The 27,641-nt window shown below is 44.3% G+C and overlaps 1 protein-coding gene across 5 annotated transcripts in view; it reads right to left on the bottom strand.

Moving 5' to 3' along the window:
• The window catches only part of CAPSL (calcyphosine like), a 35,119-nt gene that overhangs the window by 3,794 nt on the left and 3,684 nt on the right, over positions 1–27,641 (bottom strand). The window contains exons 2-6 of one of the 5 annotated variants that reach the window (XM_070357648.1): positions 14,336–14,472; positions 10,822–10,999; positions 10,328–10,537; positions 5,958–5,978; positions 5,591–5,618 (exon numbers count right to left, since the gene is read on the bottom strand). In XM_070357648.1, the coding sequence (XP_070213749.1) occupies positions 5,595–5,618; positions 5,958–5,978; positions 10,328–10,537; positions 10,822–10,999; positions 14,336–14,472 (570 nt within the window). In that variant the 3' untranslated portion in view covers positions 5,591–5,594. Of the gene's footprint in view, positions 1–5,435; positions 5,540–5,590; positions 5,681–5,771; positions 5,979–10,327; positions 10,538–10,821; positions 11,000–14,335; positions 14,473–27,641 lie in introns of those variants that run through there. The other 4 variants (XR_011461468.1, XM_005911358.2, XM_070357650.1 and 1 more) reach the window with 4 other exon arrangements.

Raw genomic sequence — 27,641 nt, 5'->3', positions numbered from 1 at the left:
AAGCATCAGTTCTTCGGTGCTTGTAAATTTACTATGAGCAGAGTGAAATTGGAGATGAATGGCGGTTGCCTCACCAGCATAACATAAAGCTGGGTGCAATCCTTTCTGCATCTGAGCCGCTTACCTCCAGTCCACTGTCGGGAACAAAGACAGAGCCGGAGACCCATGGTGCTCATGGGACCTTGGGTGAAACAGAAAATTCATCTACAGAGTTCAATGGCTGCTAGGACCTTTATGATACTCTAGAGCAAGAATGAATGAATTCCATTCATGAAGAAGAGGGAGAAGATTCAGAACAAAAGAAGACAGGTCATTATGTTTGGAGATGTCCTCTCCCTGGTTTGGTATACTTTTCTGGTGGAGGCGAGGTCCAACCTCAGCTGCTGGTTGATTGTTCACATTTTTCAGGGAGGGGTTCTCTCCTGAGGAGCACCTTCCACTCTGTTTTATGAGGGAAAATACTGGCTCTGGCGAAGCAGGTGTGAGAATGAAACAAGAAGATGGTGCTATTCTCAGAGAGGAAGAGCTGTTTCACCACAACCCCTCACCGCACCAACTGAGACAACAAGAAGGTCCCTTCTCACACAGCTCTGTTCTCAAAACCCCCGGCGATCATGTGTTTATGTGTCTGTCAACAGATTTCACCCATCATCTGCTTTGGAACACATAATTTTAGGAGATTTATCTATTGTGTTTTTATTATAACAAATAACTAGCTATCTCTATCAAGGTTTATGTCATTTTCATATAAGCAACTTGGAGAAGTAGACTATGCTTAGAAATACAACTTTCAAAGGATCAATTACATGAAAATAACATTATACGACAGTCTATCAAACCCTCGGCATGTTTGTTTCCCTTCAGTTGTAGGCATTTCTAACATTTAAAACTTGGCTATGTCTTTGAACCAAGCTCTTCATTTAAGAGAACAGGCTATAATTTCCATGAAAGCAAGTTTGCTGACTAATCTAAAAAACTGGAAGCTGTGAAGTTGTTTATTCTGTGCCCCAAAGAGATACCCATAAATCCAACAAGAGATAGTCCTTAGAGCATGTTAGTAGAATTACATGAAGAAAGAGTAGAAAGACACCCACACACCATCTAAGAACACATTTGGTTAATTTAATTTCCACTTGATTAAACATCAGCTGAAAAAATTGCATCTGTAAGAAGCCTGATGTGGGTGGAAGCATCCATCACCTGTCGGTACTCTCCTGGTTCAATGAGGCAATCCACACCCGCTAAGAGAAGTGAAAGCCCAGTGACCTGCCTCCAAGAATAGAGGGGTATTTTCCTTGATTGTCTATATCCATCAGAGTTACAATGGAATCTCCAATATACCACTGTGTGAAGGGTCCCAACTGCCCTGCTTCAGAAGCTAGACAAGACAGAAAGGAGAATTTCAGTGCCCGCTTTTCCCTTCCTCTCTGATTTCTTAAAGACTGTGTGCAGTTAGACTGGTGTGAGAGCCAGTAGTTTTATTTGCATTTATTCTAGCACATTGCTTCCAGTTCCAGTTCAGTCACTCAGTCGTGTCTGACTCTTTGCAACCCCATGAACCGCAGCACACCAGGCCTCCCTGTCCATCATCAACTGCCAGAGTCTACCCAGACCCGTGTCCATTGAGTCGGTGATGTCATCCAACCATCTCATCCTCTGTTGTCCCCTTCTCCTCCTGTCCTCAATCTTTCCCAGCATCAGTGTCTTTTCAAATAAGTTAGCTCTTTGCATCAGGTGGCCAAAGTATTAGAGTTTCAGCTTCAACATCAGTCCTTCCAATGAACACCCAGGACTGATCTTATACCACCCCTTTAAAAAGCTCCAATACTTTGGCCACCTAATGCAAACAGCACAGTCATTGGAAAAGACCTGATGCTGGGAAAGATTGAAAGCAAAAGAAGAAGAGGGTAGCAGAGGATGAGATGGTTGGATAGTATCACTGACTCAATGGACATGAATCTGAGCAAACTCTGGGAGACAGTGAAGGACAAGGAAGCCTGGCGTGCTGCAGTCCATAGAATCACAAAGAGTCAGACACGACTTAGTGACTGAACAACAACAAAAAAATTGCTTATCCCCACAACCAGAGAAGAACATGGTACGTGGCAGTGGCTCAAAAAATATTTTTTGATGGGATATCTCTTCACCCTAAAACCATGATGCATGCAGCCTACTTGGAGGGGGCCCAGCAAGCAGAGACATTAGTTTGCCAACAAAGGTTCGTCTAGTCAAGGCTATGGTTTTTCCTGTGGTCACGTATGGATGTGAGAGTTGGACTGTGAAGAAGGCTGAACACCGAAGAATTGATGCTTTCGAACTGTGGTGTTGGAGAAGACTCTTGAGAGTCCCTTGGACTGCAAGGAGATCCAACCAGTCCATTCTGAAGGAGATCAGCCCTGGGTGTTCTTTGGAAGGAATGATGCTAAAGCTGAAACTCCAGTACTTTGGCCACCTCATGTGAAGAGTTGACTCATTGGAAAAGACTCTGATGCTGGGAGGGATTGGGGGCAGGAGGAGAAGGGGACGACAGAGGATGAGATGGCTGGATGGCATCACTGACTCGATGGACGTGAGTCTGAGTGAACTCTGGGAGTTGGTGATGGACAGGGAGGCCTGGCGTGCTGCAATTCATGGGGTCGCAAAGAGTCAGACACGACTGAGTGACTGATCTGATCTGATCTGATCTGATTACTGTATGAAATGTGACTCTGTACTTGGCCACCAAACCACAAAAGAACCATACCATACATTGTCCCCCAGAGCACCATCTGGGCCTGGGAAGAAATCCTATCAAGGTTGACATGACTTTGGAAATCAGCCCCATTGACTGGCTGGAGGAGATCTGCCTCAGTCCATAATTCTACTTGTGCATCATGGGTTTCTCATTTGCCCTCTAACTGGAATTCAGTCAGGATGCCCTGCAGCTCTTGACAGCGGCTGAGTCAGGGGCTTTTCTGGCCTGGCCTGGGTTTGTTTGCCTTGGGAGGGATTAGAGGCCCAGATTCAGTGCAGATACTGGCGGCCTGTTCTCAGCAATCCTGATTCTCAGAATGTTTTCATACATTGTTCCTGCTTCATGAAAAGCTGCCAATTTCACCCTCTTCTCTTAGGCTTGCTTGTCTAATATCATATCTAGGGTCTAGGCCCAACCTGTCCAGGTCCAGGTAAAGTGCTCTGAAGTGTTCTTCTGGAGACCCTTTTTGTCTTTTATCTTCTGACCCAAGTGGTGAGTTTATATTTGCTTTTAATTGCAAAGGGAGTAACATTTTAACTGTATAAGTTAACTAAAAAGAAAATATATACTGAAAAATATTAGCAAATGATTTTTAATGATTCTTCTCTGTTCTTCCCACTGCTACCAGAAGGAATAGATTTAAATAATAAGTGATTTCTGGCCTAGTCACAGGTTAAGGCTGACAGCAGGAATGGAGTGACCCTGACCAACAGGCTATTAGATTTGTTTTCTGGAGGGTGGCGGGGTGGAGGGGAATGCGGATAGAATCCTCACTGTCAACCAGAACCGAACCTATTAGAAGGGAGGTAACTGAATGTGACCAGCTGCACTGTGAGGCATGGATTATCAGAAATCTGATAGCAGTGCCCTGCACCCCAATTAGACAGGAAGCAAAGTACTACTGGGGAAGACAAAGCTGATAGCTGCAACCTAGTCCTTCTAGAATCACATGTTTATTCTATGGCCCTAGTTAAGCAGAGGCATGAGTCATTCCCAGAATCAAAGACACAAATTATCTAGAGCAGAAGGCTTGAAACCAGTGTGCCCAGGTAACCGGGGACCCCTTCCTTAGTCACAATATGCAAGGCACAGGCTGCAGAAAACATGAATATTTTTCTGTCCATTTCTTCATAACTTCTTCTGGTTTTCTACATCATACCTACATGTGTCTTTATAATATTTGGTGCCTTTTGGACAACCACTGTCTACATAAGCATTGATAATAAGTCCAATAGAAAACCAGATTTGTGCAATTAATTTGCAAAAAAAGCTAGCTTCCCATGATATAGAGTTGCTCTCACCCTCAAGAAAAAGGTCCTTTTTCCAGCCTTTCATCAGGGTAACTCAACAACAAAGAAACGTGTCCTCTTTAACAACTGCTATAATTCTCACCCGGAAACATTTGTTTTCACAATTTTTAAATCAATGTATATCCTGATCTCAAATTCCAAATTCACCAAGTAAACAAGTGAACTGATAAGAAAAATGGCAAGTGTGTTCTGACCCTAAATCCAGGGCCACTTGAATACATAAGCTCTTAAAGGGGACCAATACTCCAGTCTATGTCCCCAAACCGGGGGAGGAGTGCAGCCAGGGTCAGAATGACAAGAAGGACTGGGACTGTCTTCGAGTAACAAGGTCATCACCTCCAGCACCATAGCCAGAGGACTGGTCTCTGTGTTTTGATCTCTGGCCCAGGAACAGAAAACAGGCAGAGAGAGCTGTAGTTTCAATATCTACTCTCCAGCAGCAGGCTCTGCCTTTGCTTAGAAGCGTCTCCTGAGGAGATGCTCACACATCAACAACATGAAGCCAGAGCTTAGACCTGAGAGCAGGAGACTCCGAGCCACGAAGTGTCAGGATGGAAACTCTGCTTTGGGGTATGCCCATGGTCCTCGTCTATGCCTCACTCTGTCTTTTTGTGCTGGTGGGAACTTCAGCGTAATGGGCCCACAGCAGGGAGGGGAGAGAGGAACATTCCACCAGATCCCTGATATGATGTGCCCGCTCACGGGGTGAGATGTCCCACATAAATCCTGAGAGCACAGCCCAGTCACAGAATTTAACCACAGGAACTGCCCTGACTCTACTGCTCAAGGAAAAGGTGTCTAGTCTCACATCAGCCTTTAAAATGACCCCAAAATGTCATTTTAAATCTATTGGCCAAACTGAGGCTTACTGAAACCACAAGCAGAGAAACTCAAGTTTTGAAACTTAAAACTTTGAAACTTGAAACTCTATGAAAATAGAGGCAAACGTGGAGTCTTCTTCTGATCCCCAGATTGGTACTGAGACTCATGAAGATTTACCATCAGTCTTAAAAATAGATAAATTCTTCAATCCAGAAATGGACCATCTAATGGGAGGTGGAAAAACACTCTGGGTGCCTGGGTGGGATTATAATATTCAAAATTTTATTAATAGCCAAGGAAGGAATCTAATTTTTTTTAGCCTGGCTCTAGGAGATTTATGGACCTTATTTTAACTGATATATATTTTAGAACTAAGGAAACAGCCTCAGAGAAGTGACAGTTAAATACTCAATGTCTTTATTTCTTCTGTCCTAGAAAATGCAGTGTATGTAAACACCTAAGAAACCCTGGAATGAATATGAACTCAGTGCTGCTCCTGGTTTTGAGCTGATGTTTAATCATTTGGAGCCACATGGCAGCCGTTACAGTCCCCTGTTCCCAGGTAATACATTCAGAGCTTCCAGGCGGTTCGCATCATGACGATGAAATACACATCAGTGTCAATGGACGCGCTCACCCCAGCATAGTAGTTCATGAACTCCTCAGGGGTCACCTGCAGTGTAAAAGTCAGGGGAAAAAAATAACACAAAGCTTTGCTTCTCACCATTTCAGTTGAGGCACGTCTCTAGAACCTGTAAATGGGAGGGAAATTTCAGTCAAGTAGACTTCTTAGTGACACCACTGAAGAATAGATCTAGAAAAAGAGAAAAATGAGGTTGAGAATGGCCATGAGGGAGTGGCCAACAAGAATAAAGGAAGAAAGTCTCGAAAATTTCCAAACCAACCTAAATGGAAAGTGAGATGCAGGTCTCGTTTTCCTATAAGAGCAGAAGCCCATCTGTCCAGGTAAGTGAGACTGAAACTCAGAATAAGAAACATGTGTTCTTTAACTGTAGTGAATACCGTCTTTCTGGGACATGTCAGAAATACCACCCTCATGTTCTTGTGTCAAGACAAGGCATGCTTTTTACCTTTAAAAATGGAGCTCCATCCTACAGAAAAGGAAAGAGATTTCTTGTTAAATACTCCTTGGCTTCATGCTTTTTTAAGATACATATGATTCATTTCAGGCACAGAGTTAAGTTCTAAAAGATCCCCCCACTCCATCCCCACTTGGGTTCTCTCTCTTTCCATGCCTGTTTCAACTAATATGTTTACTTATGCTAAGATTTTACTTTCCTTTCCTTTAAGAGAGAAGAAATGCAGTTACCAATGTATTTTTAAATAGGTCCATGTGACAAGTGCGCTCTAATTCAACTGTATTAGCAGACACAATTAGTTGACTCAGGGAAATAATTGTTTTTTGGTTTGATCTCTATGACCAGTGAATTTAGCCCCAAGTACAGGCCAGCTTATACGGGAGGACACAGACACAGTAATGATGGTTGTCTGGGAAAGTTATCACTTTTCCAGTTAGCCCTCAAATTTCAGTGTCATGAGGGATTGAAAACACCACAAAAAGTGAAATCCATAAATAATTCAAAACCCCTTTCTAGTCCCTAACAGCAAACTCTTCTATCACCAAGTCTTGGGGAACATTCTTATCTCTTCCAAGTGTTAGGTAGTTAGAATAGGAAACAGGAGTCCAGAATGGTGGTGGCTAAAAGACAAGGAAGGGAAAAGCCCGCAAAAACAGAACAAAGGAAGGTCAAGGAAGGTCCGAGGACCTGAGTGAGGACCTCAGGTAGAACAAACAGCACTCCTGGCTAGCCCAATTTACATAGGGCAGGCCCAGAGGGGAGGAAAAAAAAACAAAAAAAAAGGAGCCAAAGGACTCGCTCTCGCTTGTGCTGTCTCTTTCTCCCGCGCGCTGGCGTGCTCCTCCACTCTCTTCTCTTCGTGTCTTTGGGTCCGCATGCCCTCACGCCTCGAGGATGGATTCTCCTGCTATCTTCTAAATAAAATAGAGCTGCAACAATGATTTGTCTAAGAGCTATAACACGGTTTGTCCAAGACCTGAGAGCTGCAACGCATCGAGGGCTTTAATGTCCATCACTCTAAATCTTTGTTGTGATGAGACAGAACCGAGGAGCATACACACTCGCCCGACACAAGAATCATGAGTTGACTGACCCACTTGCATTTTGTGCTGAAATTATAAGGGAACAGAGAAAAAAGTCATAGGATCCATCCTTGTCTCCTTCTCTTCTTCCCTTCTCTCTCTTCCTCCTGCTTCTCTGCTCCCACCCCACCCCATAAAAGAGTAAAAAGCAGTAGGAAGAAAGACGTTGAATGGAGCTAGTAACTGAGCTGTGCCTATCAATGCCTGGAAGTAGAAATAAAGAATACATGTACAAGAGCTTTTGTTAAAAATTATAGAGTACCATTAATGTGCTCCTTTCTTGAGTTTTTTTATTTCTGGCCTGCTTTGCATTCCCCAGTTCTCCAGCTTTCAGCTCCATCTGGAGTTCCTTTATAGCAACAGCTCTTTGTTCATTTAAAATGTGACTCAATTTAGAAAAGTCTGAATCATGCATCAGGTTTAAGAAATATTTTCATTACTCCCTGGAATATCCCTGGAAAGTCCTTGGCACATCTGGGCGATAATAAGTGCTCAATAAATACTATTTAGATTTATGATTATGCTAAGTGAAGTTTCTGTGCATAATATGTGCATGTGTGCATGCTAAGTCACTTCAGTCATGTCCAATTCTTTGTGACCCTGTAACTGTAGCCCACCAGGCTTCTCTTTCCATGGGATTCTCCAGGCAAGAATACCGGAGTGAGTAGATTGCCGTTTCCTCCTCCAGGGTGTGCATAATATATTTAGTCATTAAACCAGGCACTTCTGAATCTTTGAGAGGAAAGATCTCGAATACCAATGTGAATAAGAGTCATTTGGGACACTTGTTAAAACTATAAATCCTTGTGTTCCACCTGCCGCCCCCCCCCCTTAAAAACAATCAAATTCTGCAGTTCTTCAGGGCTGCCAGCAACCTGCATGAATAATTCATTCCCTGAATGATGAGCACTCAGAGAGCTGGGGGTTTATGCAGAGTCTGTGAAATTCAGGTGACATCAAATGCTATAACCGCTAAAAACCCCAATAACCCTTACTTTGAGTATTTGAGAACCTACTGTGGCTTGTGAAGATAAATGTCAGAAGAAACGGGCTGGGAACTTGAAATCAGCTGAATCACAACAACTGGCTATTCTGACTTGGGTTAGAGAAAAGGGCAGCTGAGGTTTCCCCTGGCAAAGGGGAGGAACCACCTGCAGAAGAGGGGTAGATACAGGCTGGGACCCTGCATCAAGATGGGCTAATTTGGGGAAATGACAGTTGACTATTTTTCCACTGCCATCTCAGAGATCAAAGGCCAGCCTCACGGGAAGAAAACACAGTTCTGCTGTTTCTGTCCCCAAGCATTTGACTGCCCAACAGAATCTAGGCTCCTTTTAAAAATCTACTTCTGCAATCACTTCAGGCTAAAATGGAGGATATTTCTCTGCCCCTGGCAGGAAAATGTCAGCAGAAATGACATAAAGACCTCCCTCCCCTTGGTCATAGGGCTCACCATGAAGTTTCACAGAAAAAAAAAAAAAATGGGGAGGGAGGGGCGGGGAATTCCCTTTAGGACAGGAAGGCTTGTTTCCTCTCCCTATCTCCAGCATCTCCGCTTCCAGCCCACTGCCACATCAAGCCTTCCTGTGTGGCAAAAAGGTCAGGAGTCACTGTCCCCGGGGTCCTGCTGCCCCAGCCACACAGGGAACTCCCTTCCCCATCACCTTAAACCTTCAGGGCATTTCAGAGCAGAGCTGATCCTGGGTCAAAAATCCCATTTCTGGATGTTGATAAAAGACAGACAACATTCTGTCTTGGACTTCCCTGGTGGCTCAGATGGTAAAGAAAGAAAGAAAGATTAGTCACTTAATCATGTCCAACTGTTTGTGACCCCATGGACTGTAGCCTGCAAGGCTCCTCTTTCCATGGGATTCTTCAGGCAAGAATACTGGAGTGGAGTGGATTGCCATTCCCTACTCCAGCAGATGGCAAAGACTATGCCTGCAATGCAGAAAATCCGGATTCCAACCCTGGGTTGGGAAGATCCCCTGGAGAAGTGAATGGCACCAACTCTAATATTCTTGCCTGGAGAATCCCAAGGACAAAGGAGCCTAGTGGGTTACAGCCCATGGATTCGAAAAGAGTCAGACATGACAAATGGCTACCACTTCAGTTTTCTTTCATTCTGTCAGGGGAGTGTGTAATTTCCTCGGGTCTGTCTCGTCACAACAAAAATTTGAAGCAACAGACGTCAAAGCCTTCGGTGCATCACAGCTCCCAGACAGTGTTATAGCTCCATGTTACAGCTCAGTTTTATTTAGAAAATAAAGAAAAATATATCCTCAAGGTGTGAGAGCATGCCAACCCAAAAGACGCGAAGAGGAGAGAGAGAGAGAGTGCACGCACACATGCATGCGTGCAGGAGAGAGAGACCCTCGGCCCTTTGGCTCCTCTTTTTATATGTTTTTTTCCTCCCCTTGGGCCTGCCTTATGTAAATTGGGCTAGCCAGGAGCACTGTTTGTTCTACCTGAGGTCCTCACTCCGGTCCTCAGACCTTCCTTTGTTCTATTTTCGTGGGCTTTTCCCTTTCTTGTCTTTTACCCACTGCCATTCTGGACTCCTGTTTCCTATTCTAGCCACCTAACAATTCCATCTCAGTTTAAATACAGTTATGGAAACAGTATTCCTTATCCTACCAGGCAACATGTTTTGTCACTTGAAGACACGAGTTCTTGGAAATGGGTGGTTGCTTTTGTCCTTAAGTTCACTGGAGTTTAGAAATGTAAGTCCATCTCAAAGCCCACCAAAGATTAAATCAGAGTAAATTCTGTTATCTGGCTTTCCCTTAATTGATGCTTCCCTGAAATGACATTTTCATGTAGCGAAGTGTGATGACAAACAATGCTCAGGGGGATGTGTGAAAAGGCAGGCAGCATCCCAAGATGCCCTGTGAACCATGTTCCCCAAAATTGAATTATGGTCTCATTTTGAAGTTGGATATGTATTAGCATGAAGTTTGTTGAAATTAGGCTAGCTGTGTATGGCAAATATGGCAATCAAGAAACAGAACCTTTAACCAAAATGCCACAGTCTTCAGATGATGGATATTTAGCTGTATGTGGCTCCCCTACAAATATATGTGTGCACACACACACATTTTTACTACTTTTGTTCTAAGTTTTCTAGATAGTCACCAAGGAAACATTTTACTTCAATTTATTTTATATATATATATATATATATATATATATATGGTATAAGTCTTTTTAAGGCTTGGGGCCCATTTCCCATTTATAATTACAGAAAGAAATTTCACTAGATTAAGCTCTTCCACTCACCACTCCATCTTTGTCATAGGGTGAGTCAAAGTTATCCAGAAATTTCCGGAACACTTGCTCCTCCGTCCATTCACCATTCTGGTACTTTGGATGGTGTTTTGCATTGTACACCTCTCGAAGGTCTTCAATTGTTATCACACCATCTCCAGTCTTGTCTAGCTTTCGAAAAGCTTGCATAATCACCTCTTTTCTGGCTCTGGACATTGGAGGCTAGAAACATTGGAAAAAAGCCACATACACAAGTCGATGAGCTTTCCTTGTATCATCTGCAGTGAAATATTTGATTCCTCTCAATGATGTGCAATTGCAATCATTTGTGTGCCTTTAAATGATGTGCATTGTGACTGATCCAGAAAATCCCTAAGCCTGTATTGTCTCCTGCCCATCTCCTCCATGGTGTGCTATCAGCTTCCAAACACCAAGTCTTATGATAGCCAGTTCAAACCACGTGAAAGCCAAACCCAGTGGATACAGTGATTCATGGGATCACTTACTCTTAATGTGAGAAGAAACTCATTGAAGTCTATTGTTCCATTTCCATCTTTATCGAACCTCCGGAAAAGCTCTTCCGCCTCCTCCTTTTCCATGACCACAGCATAATCATTTAACCCTTTCACAAATTCTTTGAAATCAAGGGTTCGGTTGTTATTGTCATCCATAATTCGAAACACTCTGAAGATAATATACACATATAAAAAGGAAGAAAAAAACACAAAGAACAAGATATAAGAATAAAAATTCAAGGAGAAAGCCACTCTCAAGGTTTTTTGAAGTAAAGACAAAAGTCTTAGGTTCTTCTCTGGTGAGCTTCTTCCCAGCCCCTCAGAAAAGAAGACAAATGTTTAAAAATATACTGTCTTCTCTAATTATATGACATTCTGAAAATGCCAGAACTGTAAACATGGTAAAAAAAAATGCAGGGAAGAGGAGACAGATTGGGGAAAGCCCAGAGATTCTGGGCAGTGATATTTCTCTGTATGACACTAGAGTGGAAGATACATGACATGCATTTGCTAAAGCCCATAGAACCTCACAGCACTAAGAGTGAGCCGTAATGCATACATTTTAAAAAACTGTTTAGCACATCAGGGAATCCCAGGAAGGAATACAGATTGTGCTGAGAGAATTTAACTGTTTTATAAAAGTTTGAGACCATCTCACTGAAGGGGGATGGAAAGATGAAAGTGCTGACTTAAGTAACTCTGGAAATGAGTAGAGTTCCTAAGACTGAAGACAAAATGAGTTACACATAACCTCTGTACTCCAGTTGATAAAGATATTTCTCATGGAGATACAAGTTGACAATTTCCATGTTGCTATATGGGTGCCCTGGATCCGAACAATTAAAGGGATGATGGGAGCTAAGCTTCTCACTGTTGGAGTGGGGATTTATAGATAAGCTAGGACAGGGGGCTAGAATGATCTGATCAATAAGGATTGAGTTGGAGATATCGGTAGGAACTCACGTTTAGCTTAATATAAACACAGATGAATACATATAAAATATTTACAGATATGTATATAGAGAGAGGGGTTAGCCTATACACCTGTATCTTCTTGTTCTGTCAGTTAAGAGAATCTAGAAGTAACACCTCAGTCAGAACAAAAACATCTAGAGTCTAGATCTTGGTTTAAAGTACAATTCTCCAATAAAAGGAAGTGAGCTTCTTGGAGAAATGTCTGATTCTAGAACTGGGGCAAAAAAATATGCAAGATAAGCTTGGAGCATCTTACACCAAAAAGTAAAGAAGTGCTCAAAGAATCTCTGCACTGATGGAAATACATCAAACGGATACAGAAGCCAACCAAAAGACCTCCCAAGGCCAAAACTGAAACAATTTGAACAATAAAAATGTGTTGGGTTATAACCCAAAGTATAAAATACATATCCATGAGTTAATAATGGTTTAAATAAATGCTTGAATAAGTAGATAAATGTGGGAGAAAAGATAAATTTCTCTTGCTGAATTTCAAATAAATTATGTTCATACTCTGTCCTGAAGGAGGAAACCATGCTCCCCAGGCCCTAAGTGGGGCTCTACATAGGAACTTCCCTTTGAAGAGTCCAATATGGAGAGGCAGAGGGGAAAGCAAGTTTACAGAGGAGAAACCAGGCACTGTCTCAGCCAGGAGACCAAGATCAAGGCCAATGGTGATAAGCCATTCTGATAGTTGGAGAAGGAAATGGCAACCCACTCCAGTACTCTTGCCTGGGAAATCTCATGGAGAGGAGCCTGGAGGGCTACAGTCCATGGGGTCACAAAGAGTCAGACACAACTGAGAGACTAAACCACCATCAGCCTCATGTTGAAAGTACACATGCATCCTTGATTTGATGTGACGAGAATCTCATTTTACTTCTGTGGCCCCCAAAGAAACATAATCCCACTCTAACAATAAGAAGAAAAGGGGCTAAGGGGCAGCCAACCCTTGATGAGAAATGTAGGGAAGGGCAAAACCAGTTAAGGGGAGGAGGCAGAGGGCACATTCATGCAGAAGGCCAAGGAGGAGACAGTGTCTTTTCACAGTAGACTAGTTCACGGTGGAAGGGCTGGTAGGGGCGTGGGGTGGAGGTGGCATAGATGGCAGGAGAGATGCAACTGAGGGGGGCAGGGAGTAGACGAGACAGTGGTTGTCACGAAGGGTCTACACTAAGGACAAGATTGTGGCCCCAGCACGAAGGTGGAGGATGGATTGATACAATGTTGAAAGGAAGTGGGCTGGTCTTCCCATTGGACCGTGACAGCCTGGCCACCAGGAACCATTTGCCCCCATCCTGAGCTTCTGACAGACCTGGGCTTGGTCCAAGAGCGGGGGACTGTTGAAAGTGACATTCCAGTGCTCAGTAACCTGTTGGAAATGAAACCTCATGGCCACCAGGTGGGAGGTTGGAGATCCCCAGCATGGCATTCTGTATGTCTCTAACACACAACTTCTCACACCAGGAAGACACCCGTCCTTGTGACTCTTGGTGTCCTGAGTTCTCCATGAACCCTGGAGAAGCCTTGCTCACCCATGAAAGCCCTGAGAGAGCACGATGCCCCACCCATGGCAGTCACTGGGTTTAGTCTTTGGAAATAGGTAACAGGACCCAGGACTCACCCTTAGGAGGCTTACAATCTCTTTCGACTCAGGTTTCCCAGGCCTGAGGACTAATCCCAGGATCAGAGGGTGGGGAACAGGAGCTGTTCTCCTGTGAAACTGAGGGAATCCCTGGGTGGCAGGTGATTCCTGTGTCCCTGGAAGTGATGGAGACACAAAATCTGCAACTGCCTCTAAATCCCTATTGCTCCCTCCCTATTCTAATTCACTACCCCTCTTTTGGGGGAACTTTCAAATTTTACTCATGCCAAATGATTGATCCTAAGCTCAGTGAATACTTTAATAGTACATCCATTGCTTTCTCTGGACATACAGAGTCATTTCTCAGCCTCTCCTGAACACTACTGAGAGCTTGAGGTCAGCAGAGGCAAACTGTTACATTTAGCATGGATAAACAAGGTCCTACTGTAGACCAAAGGGAACTGTATGCAAGTCTCCTGGGATAATTCAGCCCTTATTGTCACCGCTTTAGGGACTGTCTCTCTCATTACCCTACTTGCTGCTGTTCAGTCGCTCAGTCATGTCTGACTCTTTGCAACCCCGTGGACTGCAGCATGCCAGGCTCCTTTGTCCTTCACTGTCTCCCAGAGTTTGCTCAGACTCATGTCAGTTGAGTCAATGATGCCATACAACCATTTCATCCTCTGTCACCCCCTTCTAGGTGTCTCTAATATCTGGGAGTGCTTCTCCCTTCACTTTGATTTGTCCCAGTAGCTGCATTTAAGAACCAAATATTGTCACAAGGGACCTCAGAGATCAATGCTTCCAAACTCTGCATTTTACAAAGGAGGAGCTGAGATCCAGGAGGAAGTGACTTGCCCGAGGGCCCATGGCTGGTCTCAGCCTCACTTGGCCACACTCTGCCTTTCTCCTTCATCTCCCTGCAGCCCACAGCCCAGGTCCTACCTGCCAAGCCCTTTGATGCCCGCTGAGCCCCTGGCCAGGCACTGCAGGCGAAGCCTCTCGATGGGGTCAGTGGCCACGGTGAGCTTCTTCTTGGCCTGGATCGCCATCTCTCGGTCGTGGCGTGCGGTCCCTGCCATCTGAGAGGGAATACACACTGGTCAGTGGGGCTCATGCCTCCCTGCATGCCTCTGGCTCAGTAGGGGGACCACAGCCTCACTGAGAAGGACATTCACAGCACACTCTCCCACCCACTTCCTGAGAACCATCTCAAACATCCCAGAATTTCCAGATTTCAGCTGCAACAACCATGTCCTGGCACATTTATTACTGGCTTACTAGTCCTGAGAACATCAGATCCCTGCAGCCTGGACAACAGTTTTAAATATACAGCCACCCCTGTTGATGATACACTTTCACCTCTCAGAAGCTCTCTTCCCATCACACAAAAATAAATCTCATTTCTCCAAACACTTTTTGAGCCAGTCTTACCTGCTTTATTCTTTTATCTAGAATTTTCCATATTCCCTTTGACTGCAGATTTAATATTCTCCTTTTTGGTCTAAAGATTAATTTTGATGCTTCTATCTTCATGGAGATTTTCAGTATTGGGCTTTGATGATTCCTACGAGTAATGAGTATGTTTTCCTGGGTTGACTGGGCTTCCCTGGTGGATCAGTGGTAAAGAACCTGCCTGCCAATGCAGGAGACGTGGGATCAATCTCTGGATCAGGAAGATCCCCTGGAGAAGGGAATGACAACCCACTCCAGGATTTTAACCTGGGAAATTCCACGGACAGAGGAGCCTGGTGGGCTACAGTCTGTGGGTCACAAAGATTCGGACATGACTGAATGACTAAGTACACATGAATGCCTGGATTGACTGGTTAGTGTCCATTAACACCTAAGTAGGTTCTCAGGACAGAAAAAGGTAAACAGACTCTCTCTCTTGAAGAATAGCTATATCTTTTTTTCTACAGTTTGCCTTTTGTGTTTTAAACATTCAGAAACAGGAGAGAGGGTGGCTGTAAGGAAGCACTCCACTTTTCAAGGTCTATGAGCAACGTACTGACTGTACTGACCCTGCAGCCAGGCATTGAGAATCCTCACAACCGTGGAAAAGCCACGGAGCTGGAGCCTGGAGACCCAGGTTCTAAGCCTGACTGCAACCCACTCCTGGTGAGATCGGAGCAAATCTCAGGGCCTCCGATTCCTCCTCCTCTGTTAAATGAAAAGATTAGACTAAATGATCTTTAAATTCCAGCTCTGCTCCAAGAAACACTAATCTTCCTAGGAGCCCACTGACCCAGTTAATTGGGGAGATTCTAGAAATTTCTTTTTCAGGGTGAGCTGTGAATAAAAGGAACAAGAGAACTTGATGGATATGCAAAAAAAATAATACTCACGGTGCAGAAAATACTGGTGTTAACAAGGGTACTGCCCTTGACTCAAAGGCTCCCCTCTGACCCCACCCCCCCCAGGTGCTGGCACTTCCTCCTTTCATCAGCGATGATGACAATCTTGCCCTCAAGGGCTGTTCCCTCCAATACAACCCAGAAGGTCTCCCCACAAAGTTCTCAACCCGAAGGTTTGTATGTAGGGGACGAGTTGTATATGAAATATCCAGTAGAGGCAAATCCATGGACAGAACACAGATGGGTTGCTGTCAAGGCCTGGGAGGGGGGCCGTGGGAGTGACTGTTTCATGGGACAGGCTTTCCTTTTGCAGTGCTGGCATTTGATATAGGTGATGGCTGCACAACAGGGAGATTCAACCGTACATTTTTAAATGCCTGATTTTATCAGGTGTGGATTTTACCTCATTGTTTTAATACCCTATGAGCTAATTACTCCTATGATTCATATTTCACAGATTAAGAAACTGACAAGCACAAAAATCAAGCAACTTGCCCAGCTCCCACCATCATCGTGGCTCACGGAAATTCACACACCATCAGGACTGCAGAACCCTGAAAAGTCGTCCAATGCCACCCCTTCCTCTGGCAACTCGGAAACTGGAGCTTGTTGGTTAAGCAACCTGCCCCCAAATCCCGGCCAACAGGGAAAATTGGGGCTTCAGACCAAGCAGGGCTCCACCACCTTTTTGAATACTGCAAAAGCATTTTAAAGTACAATTTGATGGCCCCCCAGGCAGAGGAGAGCAGGGTAGAGTCTGGGAAAACACCCCACCTGATCTGTCTTTGCAAAAGTCCCTACCCAGTGACCTCACAAACAGTTACCTCCAGAATCTAAGCTGATATATCCAGGAAAAAATGACATTCTCTCCTGCCATCCAGCCTACTATGGTACTTCAAATGCCTGTGTTAACTACCCTTTTTAATCATTTAATGACCCAGTTCATCAACAAGTAGCTAATGTTTATCATGTGATAGTTTCAAAAAGTGAAAGTGTTCGTTGCTGAGTCTATCCAACTCTTGCTCACCAGGCTACTCTGTCCATGGGATTTTCCAGGCAAGAATACTGGAGAGGGTTGCCATTTCCCTCTCCAAAGGCTCTTCCTGACCCAGGAATCAAACCCAGGTCTGCTGCATTGCATGTGGACTCTTCACTCTCTGAACCACCAGGGAGGCACCACTGGAGCAAATTACTCCAAGAAGCAAGCCCTTGATTGAATAGCTTAGAATCGTGAACTTCGAGTACTGAACTCCTCTAGTTAGCAAGGCAGGAAACAAAATTTGCTAAGAACTGAGGGCTTTGGGAAAAGGCAGGATGAGTAGAGTTTGGGTGAAGACCATACTCAAGCTTCTGAAGTTTGCATGAAGGTACCAGGGCAGGAGTCTGTTCCCAAACGTATGTCACCGGCATCACAGCACTGAACAAGCGTCCCTGACTCCAGACGACCCTCTCTCAGCCTGGAGAAGCCCGCGTGGGGACAACAGAGCCCATCTAGCCGGGCCTGCGCCAAGCAAGAGGCTGCCCTCCGAAGCGCGTGGCTGCAGCGCCACCTTGTGTTGGCACTGCGTCTGCGCAGGTTGCTGGGTGAGGCGCCAGTTCTGTCCATTCGCTCAACAAACATCTAATAAGCTCTGGGCACTGGGCTAGGAGTCCAGCGGAAGTGGGAAGACAGCTGAACCAAGGGAACTCAGGAGATGTGGCTAAGCAGCCTTGGAGTGGGGCTTTCTCAGGATTTTTCAGAGGAGGTGAGGGTGGTAATCACCCAGGCGAGGGTCGTGGGAATGCGAGAAGCGAGAGAGCAGTTGTCTATTTCCCAAGTGCAAAGGCCAGAGTGAGAAAAAAAAAAAAAGAAGAAGAAGAAGAAGAAACTATTATAATTAGAGAAACAAAAGTATTTTAGTCTGATTGAAGACTAGGGGTGTCTGTAGCGGCGGGGGTGAGAAAGAGCCGTGGAGATCGGGCAGGGATTTGGGAGTCTGGAGTCAGACATAGCCAGGAGTCTGTCCTGAGAGGGGCAGAAGGCCACAAGTGTTTCAAGCGAGGGAGCGGCCGTTTGTACCAAAGACCCCTCTGGATAAAGTGTGGGGAATGGACAGGAAGGTGGAACAGGCTGACTGTGGGAGGTGACGCCAGGCTGGCAACAACCAGATGAGAGCTCATGCTTCCAGGAAGGCGGTGTTGGCGGTGGGGGCAGAGAAGATAGAGAGATCCATCCGTGATGGAGAATAAGCGCCCAGGGGCTGCAGAGGGAGAGGGTCCCAGGCCCCACCCAGAGCTCTCCCTTGTAGCTTCGCATCCCAAGCCCCATGGGGGCAGGCCTGGATATTTGGGGCACAGGATGAGCCTCCGCAATACGTGAACCGTGAACTTTCAGATGTTCAAGATGGTTTTAGAAAAGGCAGAGGAACCAGAGATCAAATTGCCAACATCCGATGGATTATGGAAAAAGCAAGAGAGTTCCAGAAAAGCATCTATTTCTGCTTTATTGACTATGCCAAAGCTGTATTTGACTGTGTGGATCACAATAAACCGTGGAAAATTCTGAAAGAGATGGGAACACCAGAGCAGCTGACCTGCCTCTTGAGAAACGTGTATGCAGGTCAGGAAGCAACAGTTAGAACTAGACATGGAACAACAGACAGGTTCCAAATAGGAAAAGGAATACATCAAGGCTGTATATTGTCACCCTGCATTTAACTTATATGCAGAGTACACATTGAGAAACGCTGGGCTGGAGGAAGCACAAGCTGGAATCAAGATTGCCAGGAGAAATATCAATAACCTCAGATATGCAGATGACACCACCCTTATGGCAGAAAGTGAAGAAGAACTAAAGAGCCTCTTGATGAAAGTGAAAGAGGAGAGTGAAAAAGTTGGCTTAAAGCTCAACATTCAGAAAACTAAGATCATGGCATCTGGTCCCATCACTTCATGGCAGAAAGATGGGGAAACAGTGGCAACAGTGGCTGACTTTGTTTTTCTGGGCTCCAAAATCACTGCAGATGGTGATCACAGCCATGAAATAAAAAGATGCTTACTCCTTGGAAAGAAAATTATGACCAGCCTAGACAGCATATTAAAAAGAAGAGACATTACTTTGCCAACAAAGGTCCGTCTAGTCAAGGCTATGGTTTTTCCAGTAGTCATGTATGGATGTGAGAGTTGGACTGTGAAAAAAGCTGAGAGCCGAAGAATTGATGCTTTTGAACTGTGGTGTTGGAAAATACTCTTGAGAGTCCCTTGGACTGCAAGGAGATCCAACCAGTCCATCCTAGAGGAGATAGATCAGTCCTGGGTGTTCATTGGAAGGACTGATGTTGAAGCCGAAACTCCAATACTTTGGCCACCTGATGTGAAGAGCTGACTCATTTGAAAAGACCCTGGTGCTGGGAAAGATTGAGGGCAGAAGGAGAAGGGGACGACAGAGGATGAGATGGTTTGATGGCATCATTGACTGGATGGACATGGGTTTGAGTGGACTCTGGGAGTTGGTGATGGATAGGGAGGCCTGGCATGCCATGTTTCATGGGGTCACAGAGTCTGAAACGACTGAGCAACTGAACTGAACTGATGAGTGGAGGGACCAGCAACAAACAAAGGGACTGGTGATGGTCACCATATCTCCTGACATCAGACTGGGTTAAAGGCTCTGTCATCCCACCATCCTGAGACACAGCTGCCTGCCACAATCTAAGTAAGCTCCCTGCCTGCATTCCGGGAACCGTTGTGGAACAGGTTACAGAAAACTGAACATGCATGGAGGTCTGTCTCTTCATAATTCTCAGCAAGGTTCATGGAATCTCTCTTGCTGGATTCAGAGGAAAAAAAGCTGAAGAGAATCTTTAGGGAAGAGAGAAATGCTCAAGTCCTGGGTTGCTCTTTATTGGGTTGTCTTTGGCGCCATCTAGTGGCATTGCAACCTCCCTCCCTGTACCGGCTCTTTCGTCTCTCTCTCTCTCTCTCTCTTTCTCTTCCCCTCCCTCCCTCTTTCTTTCCCCTCCCCTCTCTCCTTCTCATGCCAGGTTGTGTGTACAGCTAACAACCAACAACACAGGTGGATCTAGTTACAACAGACAATGTTTGAAGGCAATAACTGGGGAAAATTGAACCATCTCTGCTGACTCCAATCTATTCAGTTTACTGGTCATTACTACGTGGTAGATGGCAAAAATAACAGTGGTTCCTGAGGACGCTTCCCTATAGAAACTACTTCTCTAGAATAAATATTAGATCCCAGTGTGCAAAGGAGCCTAGCAGGTGGCTAGCATGTCCCCGTTCTGAGACTGAAAGACTTAGTCGTGGTTTCTGCAGTAAAGACTGGGAAATCCCCAGAAAAGGTATAATGACAGGTGTGTGTCTGTGTTGTTAACATTGTGAGAGTTCTCTTGTCTAATCCATCTGAGCTTTATTCAACTAAAAAGACCTTTAACATCTCTAGCTATGCGAGCTGCTGCTAAGTCACTTCAGTCGTGTCCGACTCTCTGCGACCCCAGAGACGGCAGCCCACAAGGCTCCCCTGTCCCTGGGATTCTCCAGGCAAGAACACTGGAGTGAGTTGCCATGTCCTTCTCCAATGCAGGAAAGTGAAAAGTGAAAGTGAAATCACTCAGTCGTGTCCGACTTTTAGTGACGCCATGGACTGCAGCCTACCAGGCTCCTCTGTCCACAGGGATTTTCCAGGCAAGAGTACTGGAGTGGGGTGCCATTGCCGTCTCCACTAGCTATGTGAGGGACTATGCTAATTCTGCAGGTGATGTTATAGAGCTGTGCTTCCAAAGAAACATAATCCTGCCTCCCAGGGGACATCTGACGATGTTTGGAGACATTATTGGTTGTCACAACAGGGGTGAGTGATGTTACTGGCATCTAGTGACTAGAGGCCAGAGATGTCGCTCAGCGTATGAGGAGAGCCCTTGACAGTGAAGAATTCTCCAGTCCAAAATGTCAGTCGTGCTCAGGTGGAGAAGCCTCACTGTAGAGAAAGACCTGGGACCAGTAGGGGTGCTGAGACCACCACTGAAAAATAGACATTCCCTCCCTCCACCCCAAACACAGCATCTCTAGGTGTGAGTGCTGGGAATCTGCATTGTCATGTTTCCAGGTGGTCTTTGCTAACACACACCCAAGTTTGAGAAGCTCAGCTGTTAGCGACCAGGTCACTCTTTAGTGGCAGGAGCAAGACCTTGAGGGGAAAGGCTGGGGGCAAGGTTATAACCTAGCACAGTGGAGGATGCAAGCATGAAGCAAGGCCAGGTATACTGACCATTATAACCAGGCCAGAGACCAAGCCCTTGCTCAAAGCTTTGCACACATCAGCACACTGCCTCCCATGGAGGATTCTAGTGAGTAGAAGTCCCTCACCTGAGAATGTGCCATGAGACAGAGGCAGGGTCGAGGCTGATGTCCACTTCTGTCACAGCCACTGTGGACAACAGTTAGGGCAAGGTGCTGAGAAATTGCTTCGGGAATTCAGAGAAAGACCATGAAATGAGATGAGTGGGAGGCAAGGCTTCAAGGAAAAGATTCCTTGGAGAACTGCAAGATTTCCCGGTGGAGGAGGACAGCGAACAGCAGTGCAGAGCAAAGCAGGACACTCGTGGGTCCTAAAGAAGACCCCTCTGTCTCACTGTGGGGTCCTTCCTTGGGTTTTCAGTGCTAGAGTATCAATACTAAAGGTTCCATGTAATTTCCTTCTGGTCAAGATGAACAATTTTTCTTAGTCTCTTCGTTTTGAAGTGGCTTCCCTGGTGGCTCAGACAATAAAGAATCCACCTCCAACGCAGAAAACCGGGGTCTGAACTCTGGGTTGGGAAGATCCCCTGGAGAAGGGCATGACAACCCACTCCAGTATTCTTGCCTGGAAAATCCCTGTGGACAGAGGAGCCAGGCAGGCTATAGTCCATGGGGTTGCAAAGAGTTGGACAAGACTGAGCGACTAACTCATTTTGGAGCCTTAGTGTTATTTATTTGTTAGTTTGCTTATTTTAGTAAAATGATGTGTGAGGTGGTTTTTCCTGCACAAATTATTTTTTTAATTACTTCTACAGTGTATTAATATATGAAACAACTGGTTTTGTTTGGATTGCCAACCCCCATATAAGATTTAATTTGTTATGGTATTTAATCTCACCTGTAATGATATAAGTACACTGTGGAAATAAAATGTCGTTTAAGTCTGGCTTCTTACCAAATTTTCTCTGCACAAAAATACATTTTCTCAAGATGTTTAAAATTCAGTGTTTCAGTTATTGTCAATATGCAGGTTTCCCTAAAGCCCATATCTGATAATTCATAGTCTTTTATTCTTTCTACTGACCTTTGGAATGTGAATTAATTCCTTATTTTAACTTTTGTGATATGGCACAGTTTAAGAAAAAGTATTTCACAAATATTATTGTTATAAAGTGTTTATTTCACACATCTTCTTTAAATTTCATTTTATAATCATTCAATCAGGGTTAAGATTAGGGCTAGGTGAGTTACATGCCTAGGGCACAATGTTTAAGGAGGCCCTCAAATCTCAGGATTGTACAGATGTCAACCCTGAATTTGCCCAGGGCTGAAAGTAAGTATCTCCTTAAATATTTTGCCCCAGGGACCTACCTCAACTCACCCTAGTCCTGGTCTTGAATGCAGCATATATTTATTAAACATCTATTGTGTGGCGCACAACAGCGGTGAATGAGACAACCAAGGTCTCTTCTAGGAGTTTACATTCTTCAGGGTAGGTTTAACTTTGTTGAGTTTGAATCACAGTTGATTTTCTGGAATAGCCAACTGGTTGATTCCAATCTCCTTTCTCTGCTTATTTTGCTTTCAGTTAGGTGGCCATGACTCTCTGGCAGAGACTCAACTGGAAGTGCTGAGGGCTATGGGAGAAATCTCCCATATCTTTTGCCTCCTCCTGCCTTAAACAAGAATGTGACATCAGGAGCTGTGGCAGCCTTTCTGTAATTGTGAAGAAAAGGCCAAGGAAATCACAAAGATATCAACCTAGAACCCAAGCATCACTGAGCTACCAAACTGGTATAGCCAACTACTGGACTCCACCCTCCCATCATGTGAAAAATATAGCTTCTATTTGCTTAATCCAATGCTGATCAGGTCCTCTGTTACTTGAAGCCAAAAGTATTCCTAACTGATATATCTGGCAAAAGCTTATTCCTGCAGTGTTTAAACTGACCCTAGATTTCAAATTTTACCTGGCTAAAATAACTAGCAATCCAGTAGGAGAGCGTTGGCTCCTCTGAGAACTGGGAGAAAACATAAAGTAAAATTTTTCTCTCAGAAGAATTTCATCAACACTTAGCAGCTGCTTCAGCATTTTTGGCTATCAAGGAGACTGGGGGGAAACTGCTTAGCATGATAGTCAAGGATTCGTGTAACTACTACTGTTCATGGGGTTCTCTGGTTGGATGGCATCACCAACTCAATGGACATGAGTTTGAGCAAACTCCGGGAGATAGTGAAGAATGGAGAAGCCTGGCATGCTGCAGTCCATGGGTCACAAAAAGTCAGACACAACTTAGCGAATGAACAGCAACAAGTAACTAACACAATGTAATATGAGCCCAGGTTTGATAGGCACAGAGGCACCAGGGTTAAGGGGTCCTTGTCATAATGAGCATCCCCTGGGAATCTCCAGAGGCAGGAGCTGTCTTAACAGCACTCCCCTGGTTCCTTCTCCAACTCACTCTTCCCCTCCACTCTGTCTTGAGCCTCTGGGGTTTTACCAGGAAATTGCTTGCAATCTATTCTAGTCAGGCAACCTGCCAGATCTTAAAGAAGCAGAGTAAGAAAATATATAAACTACCCAAAGGTAAAAGCAAGGCTTTGGCTGGATTTGTGTACAAAATGCAAATGAATCAAGGTAAATTGGAAGTGGTCAAATAAGAGATGGCAAGAGTGAACGTCGACATTTTAGGAATTAGTGAACTAAAATGGAGAGGAATGGGCGAATTTAACTCAGATGACCATTATATCTACTACTGTGGGCAAGAATCCTTTAGAAGAAATGGAGTAGCCCTCATAGTCAACAAAAGAGTCCAAAATGCAATACTTGGGTGCAGTCTCAAAAATGACAGAAAGATCTCTGTTCGTTTCCAAGGCAAACTGTTCAATATCATAGTAATTCCAGTCTATGCCCTGACCAGTAATGCCGAAGAAGCTGAAGTTGAATAGTTCTATGAAGACCTACAACACCTTCTAGAACTAATATCCAAAAAAGATGTATTTTTCATTATAGGGGACTGGAATGCAAAAGTAGGAAGTCAAGAGATACTTTGGAGCAACAGGCAAATTTGCCCTTGGAGTACAAAATGAAGCAGGCAAAGGCTAACAGAGTTTTGCCAAGAGAATGCACTGGTCACAGCAAACACCCTCTCCCAACAACACAAGAGACAACTCTACACATGGACATCACAGATGGTGCAGCCTTCTTTGCAGCCAAAGACGGAGAAGCTCTATACAGTCAGCAAAAACAAGACTGGGAGCTGACTGTGGCTCAGATCATGAACTCCTTATTGCCAAATTCAGACTTAAATTGAAGAAAGTAGGGAAAACCACTAGACCATTCAGGTATGACCCAAATAAAATCCCTTAAATTATACAGTGGAAGTGAGAAATAGATTCAAGGGATTGGATCTGATAGAGTGCCTGAAGAACTATGGATAGAGGTTCACGACATTGTACAGGAGGAAGGGATCAAGACCATCCCCAAGGAAAAGAAATGCTAAAAGGCAAAATGGTTGTTTGAGGAAGCCTTACAAAAAGCTGAGAAAAGAAGAGAAGTGAAAGGCAAAGGAGAAAAGGAAAGATATACACATTTGAATGCAGAGTTTCAAAGAATAGCAAAGAGAGATAAGAAAGCATTCCTCAATGACCAATGCAAAGCAGAGGAAAACAATAGAATGGGAAAGACTAGAGATCTCTTCAAGAAAAGTAGAGATACCAAGGAAATATTTCATGCAAAGATGGGTACAATAAAGGACAGAAGTTGTATGGACCTAAGAGAAGCAGAAGATATTAAGAAGAGGTGGCAAGAATACACAGAAGAACTATACAAAAAAGATATTCATGACCAAGATAATCACAATGGTGTGATCACTCAACTAGAGCCAGACATCCTGGAATGCAAAGTCAAGTGGGCCTTAGGAAGCGTTGCTACAAACAAAGCTAGTGGAGGTGATGGAATTCCAGCTGAGCTATTTGAAAAAATAAAAAATGATGCTGTGAAAGTGCTGCACTCAATATGCCAGCAAATTTGAAAAAGACCAGTGGCCACAGGACTGGAAAAGGTCAGTTTTCATTCCAATCCCAAATAAGGGAAATGCCAAAGAATGTTCAAACTGCTGCACTATTGCACTCATCTCACGCACTAGCAAAGCAATGCTCAAAATTCTCTAAGTCAGGCTTCAACAGTATGTGAACTGTGAACTTCTCAATGTTCAAGCTGGATTTAGAAAATCTAGAGGAATGCTGGGTGCTTTTGAACTGTGGTGTTGTAGAAGACTATTAAGAGTCCCTTGGAATGCAAAGAGATCCAACCAGTCCATGCTAAAGGAAATCAATCCTGAATATTCATTGGAAGTACTGATTCTGAAGCTGAAACTCCAATACTTTGACCAACTGATACGAAGAACTGACTCACTGGAAAAAAAAAAAAAAAAAAAACCTGATGCTTGGAAAGATTGAAGCAGCTTGGGAGGGATCAGATAGTTGGATGGCATCACTGGCTCAATGGATATGAGTTTGAGCAAACTCTGGGAGCTGGTGATGGACAGGGAAGCCTGCCATGCTGCAGTCCATGGGGTTGCAAATATTAGAACTTGACTGAGCGACTGAACTGAACTGAAATAAACATTTCTTCCAAACTCCCTGGTTTTAATGAAGACACCATAAGAACCAGCCATGTAACTTCTAAATATCCCATTTTTCAGGTGCCGTAAGACCTTGGCAACAGTGATTTCAAACCCACTGCAAAGACCAAGCCCAAGTGTACGTTTTCCTCCACTTTTCAGTTCAGTTCAGTTCAGTCGCTCAGTCGTGTCCGACTCTTTGCAAACCCATGATTTGCAGCACGCCAGGCCTCCGTGTCCATCACCAACTCCCAGAGTTCACTCAGACTCACATCCACCGAGTCAGTGATGCCATCCAGCCATCTCATCCTCTGTCGTCCCCTTCTCCTCCTGCCCCCAATCCCTCCCAGCATCAGAGTCTTTTCCAATGACTCAACTCTTCACATGAGGTGGCCAAAGTACTGGAGTTTCAGCTTTAGCATCATTCCTTCCAAAGAACACCCAGGGCTGATCTCCTTCAGAATGGACTGGTTGGATCTCCTTGCAGTCCGAGGGACTCTCAAGAGTCTTCTCCAACACCACAGTTCAAAAGCATCAATTCTTTGGCGCTCAGCCTTCTTCACAGTCCAACTCTCCATAAAGCATCAGCTGTGTCACCACTTGCTTTTTTGCAGTATTAGTTACCAAAATCACCTACTTAATAATTATTTTACATTTACTTAAAATGCTCTTTTTGGAATCATTTGTCTATTTAATGTTTATTTTATAGCCACTTTATTTGCAACCTATGTGCTCTTAATTGATACTTCTAGAAAGCCAAAAAAGTGTTAATGGATAGAAATTCAATATCAGAATGCCACCTTCAGTGTAAGGATTGTGCCCAGCTACTCATAACAGAAACAGCTTGATTTTTCCTAAAAATGGTAGAGGTAGACTTTTCTTTCATATCAAAGAAGTCTGGAGGCAGTTCGAGTAGTCATCAAGGTCCAGAAAAACTACTACCTTTTACCTTACCATGGTTGTTTTTCCTCAGAGATGCCTAAAGTTACAAAATAAGTACAGCAGTGCCAGCCATTACATCACCCTCCAGGTGACCAGAAAGACAGATGTGAAGGCAAGAAGAATGCACTTCCCAGCTCAATCAGCCTTTTATAAAATGATTCCCAGAAGACTCTACCCAACTTCTTTCATTTAAATCTCATTGGTCACTCCTGCAAAAGAGGCTGGTTCTGTGGTCTCAATGTTTGTGTCCCCCCCAAATTCATATGATGAAATCCTAATTCCCAAAGATGATAGTATTAGGAGTTGGGGCCTTTGGGAGGTGCTTAGGTTTTGAGAGCAAATTAGTACCTTGTAAAAGATCCCCTGCAGAGACCCCTCACCCTTTCTGCCACAAGTGAGAAGCCATCCTTGTACCAGTTAAAGGGCCTTGACCCTTTAACCATGCTGGGTGCTTGACCTTAGACTTTCCAGCCTCCAAGACTATGAGAAATGACTATCTGTTATTCATAAGCTGCCCAGTCTGTAGTATTTTTTTACAGCAGCCCAGATGAACTAAGACAGCTAGGAAACCTAATGTTAAGCTGGAGACTTTGCCATGCTCCGGGTTCTGTTTACAAAGAGGAAGAGACTGGTAGAGATATTAGAGTCCCTCCAGAAAGTAACAGTGTAAGAACTTCTAAATCAGTTTATTTCACAATCTCACCTGCAGCCTGAGGTTTTTGGAGGCAGATGGGGCCATAAGACCACCCTGATGGAAGACACTAAGCCAAGTCCTGGGAGCAAAAGTTAGCACCTTGGTGATTTCTCACTCCTCAAACTCAGTTGTTCCAAAATGAATAAGGTCATCTTAACACATGCTGTTATCAAGCATACTCTGAGTTTAGACAAACATAGCCTAAGATGAACTAGGCCTGAGGACATCAAATCACAGCCCATGGGCTGAATTTGCTCCTCTGCCTAGTTTGGTAAATAAAGTTTTATTAGAAAATAGCCACATATGTTTGCTTATGTGTTACCTGTGGCTGTTTTCAACCCACAACTGCCAAGCTGAATAGCTGCTACAGAGACCTTCTGGCCTACAAAGCTTTGACTATT

The sequence above is a fragment of the Bos mutus genome, chromosome 20, assembly GCF_027580195.1.
Source record: "Bos mutus isolate GX-2022 chromosome 20, NWIPB_WYAK_1.1, whole genome shotgun sequence".
In the NCBI taxonomy this organism is placed as follows: Eukaryota; Metazoa; Chordata; class Mammalia; order Artiodactyla; family Bovidae; genus Bos; species Bos mutus.
Note: the sequence above shows the minus strand (reverse complement) of the source record. Positions and strands in the feature narration are given on the sequence as shown.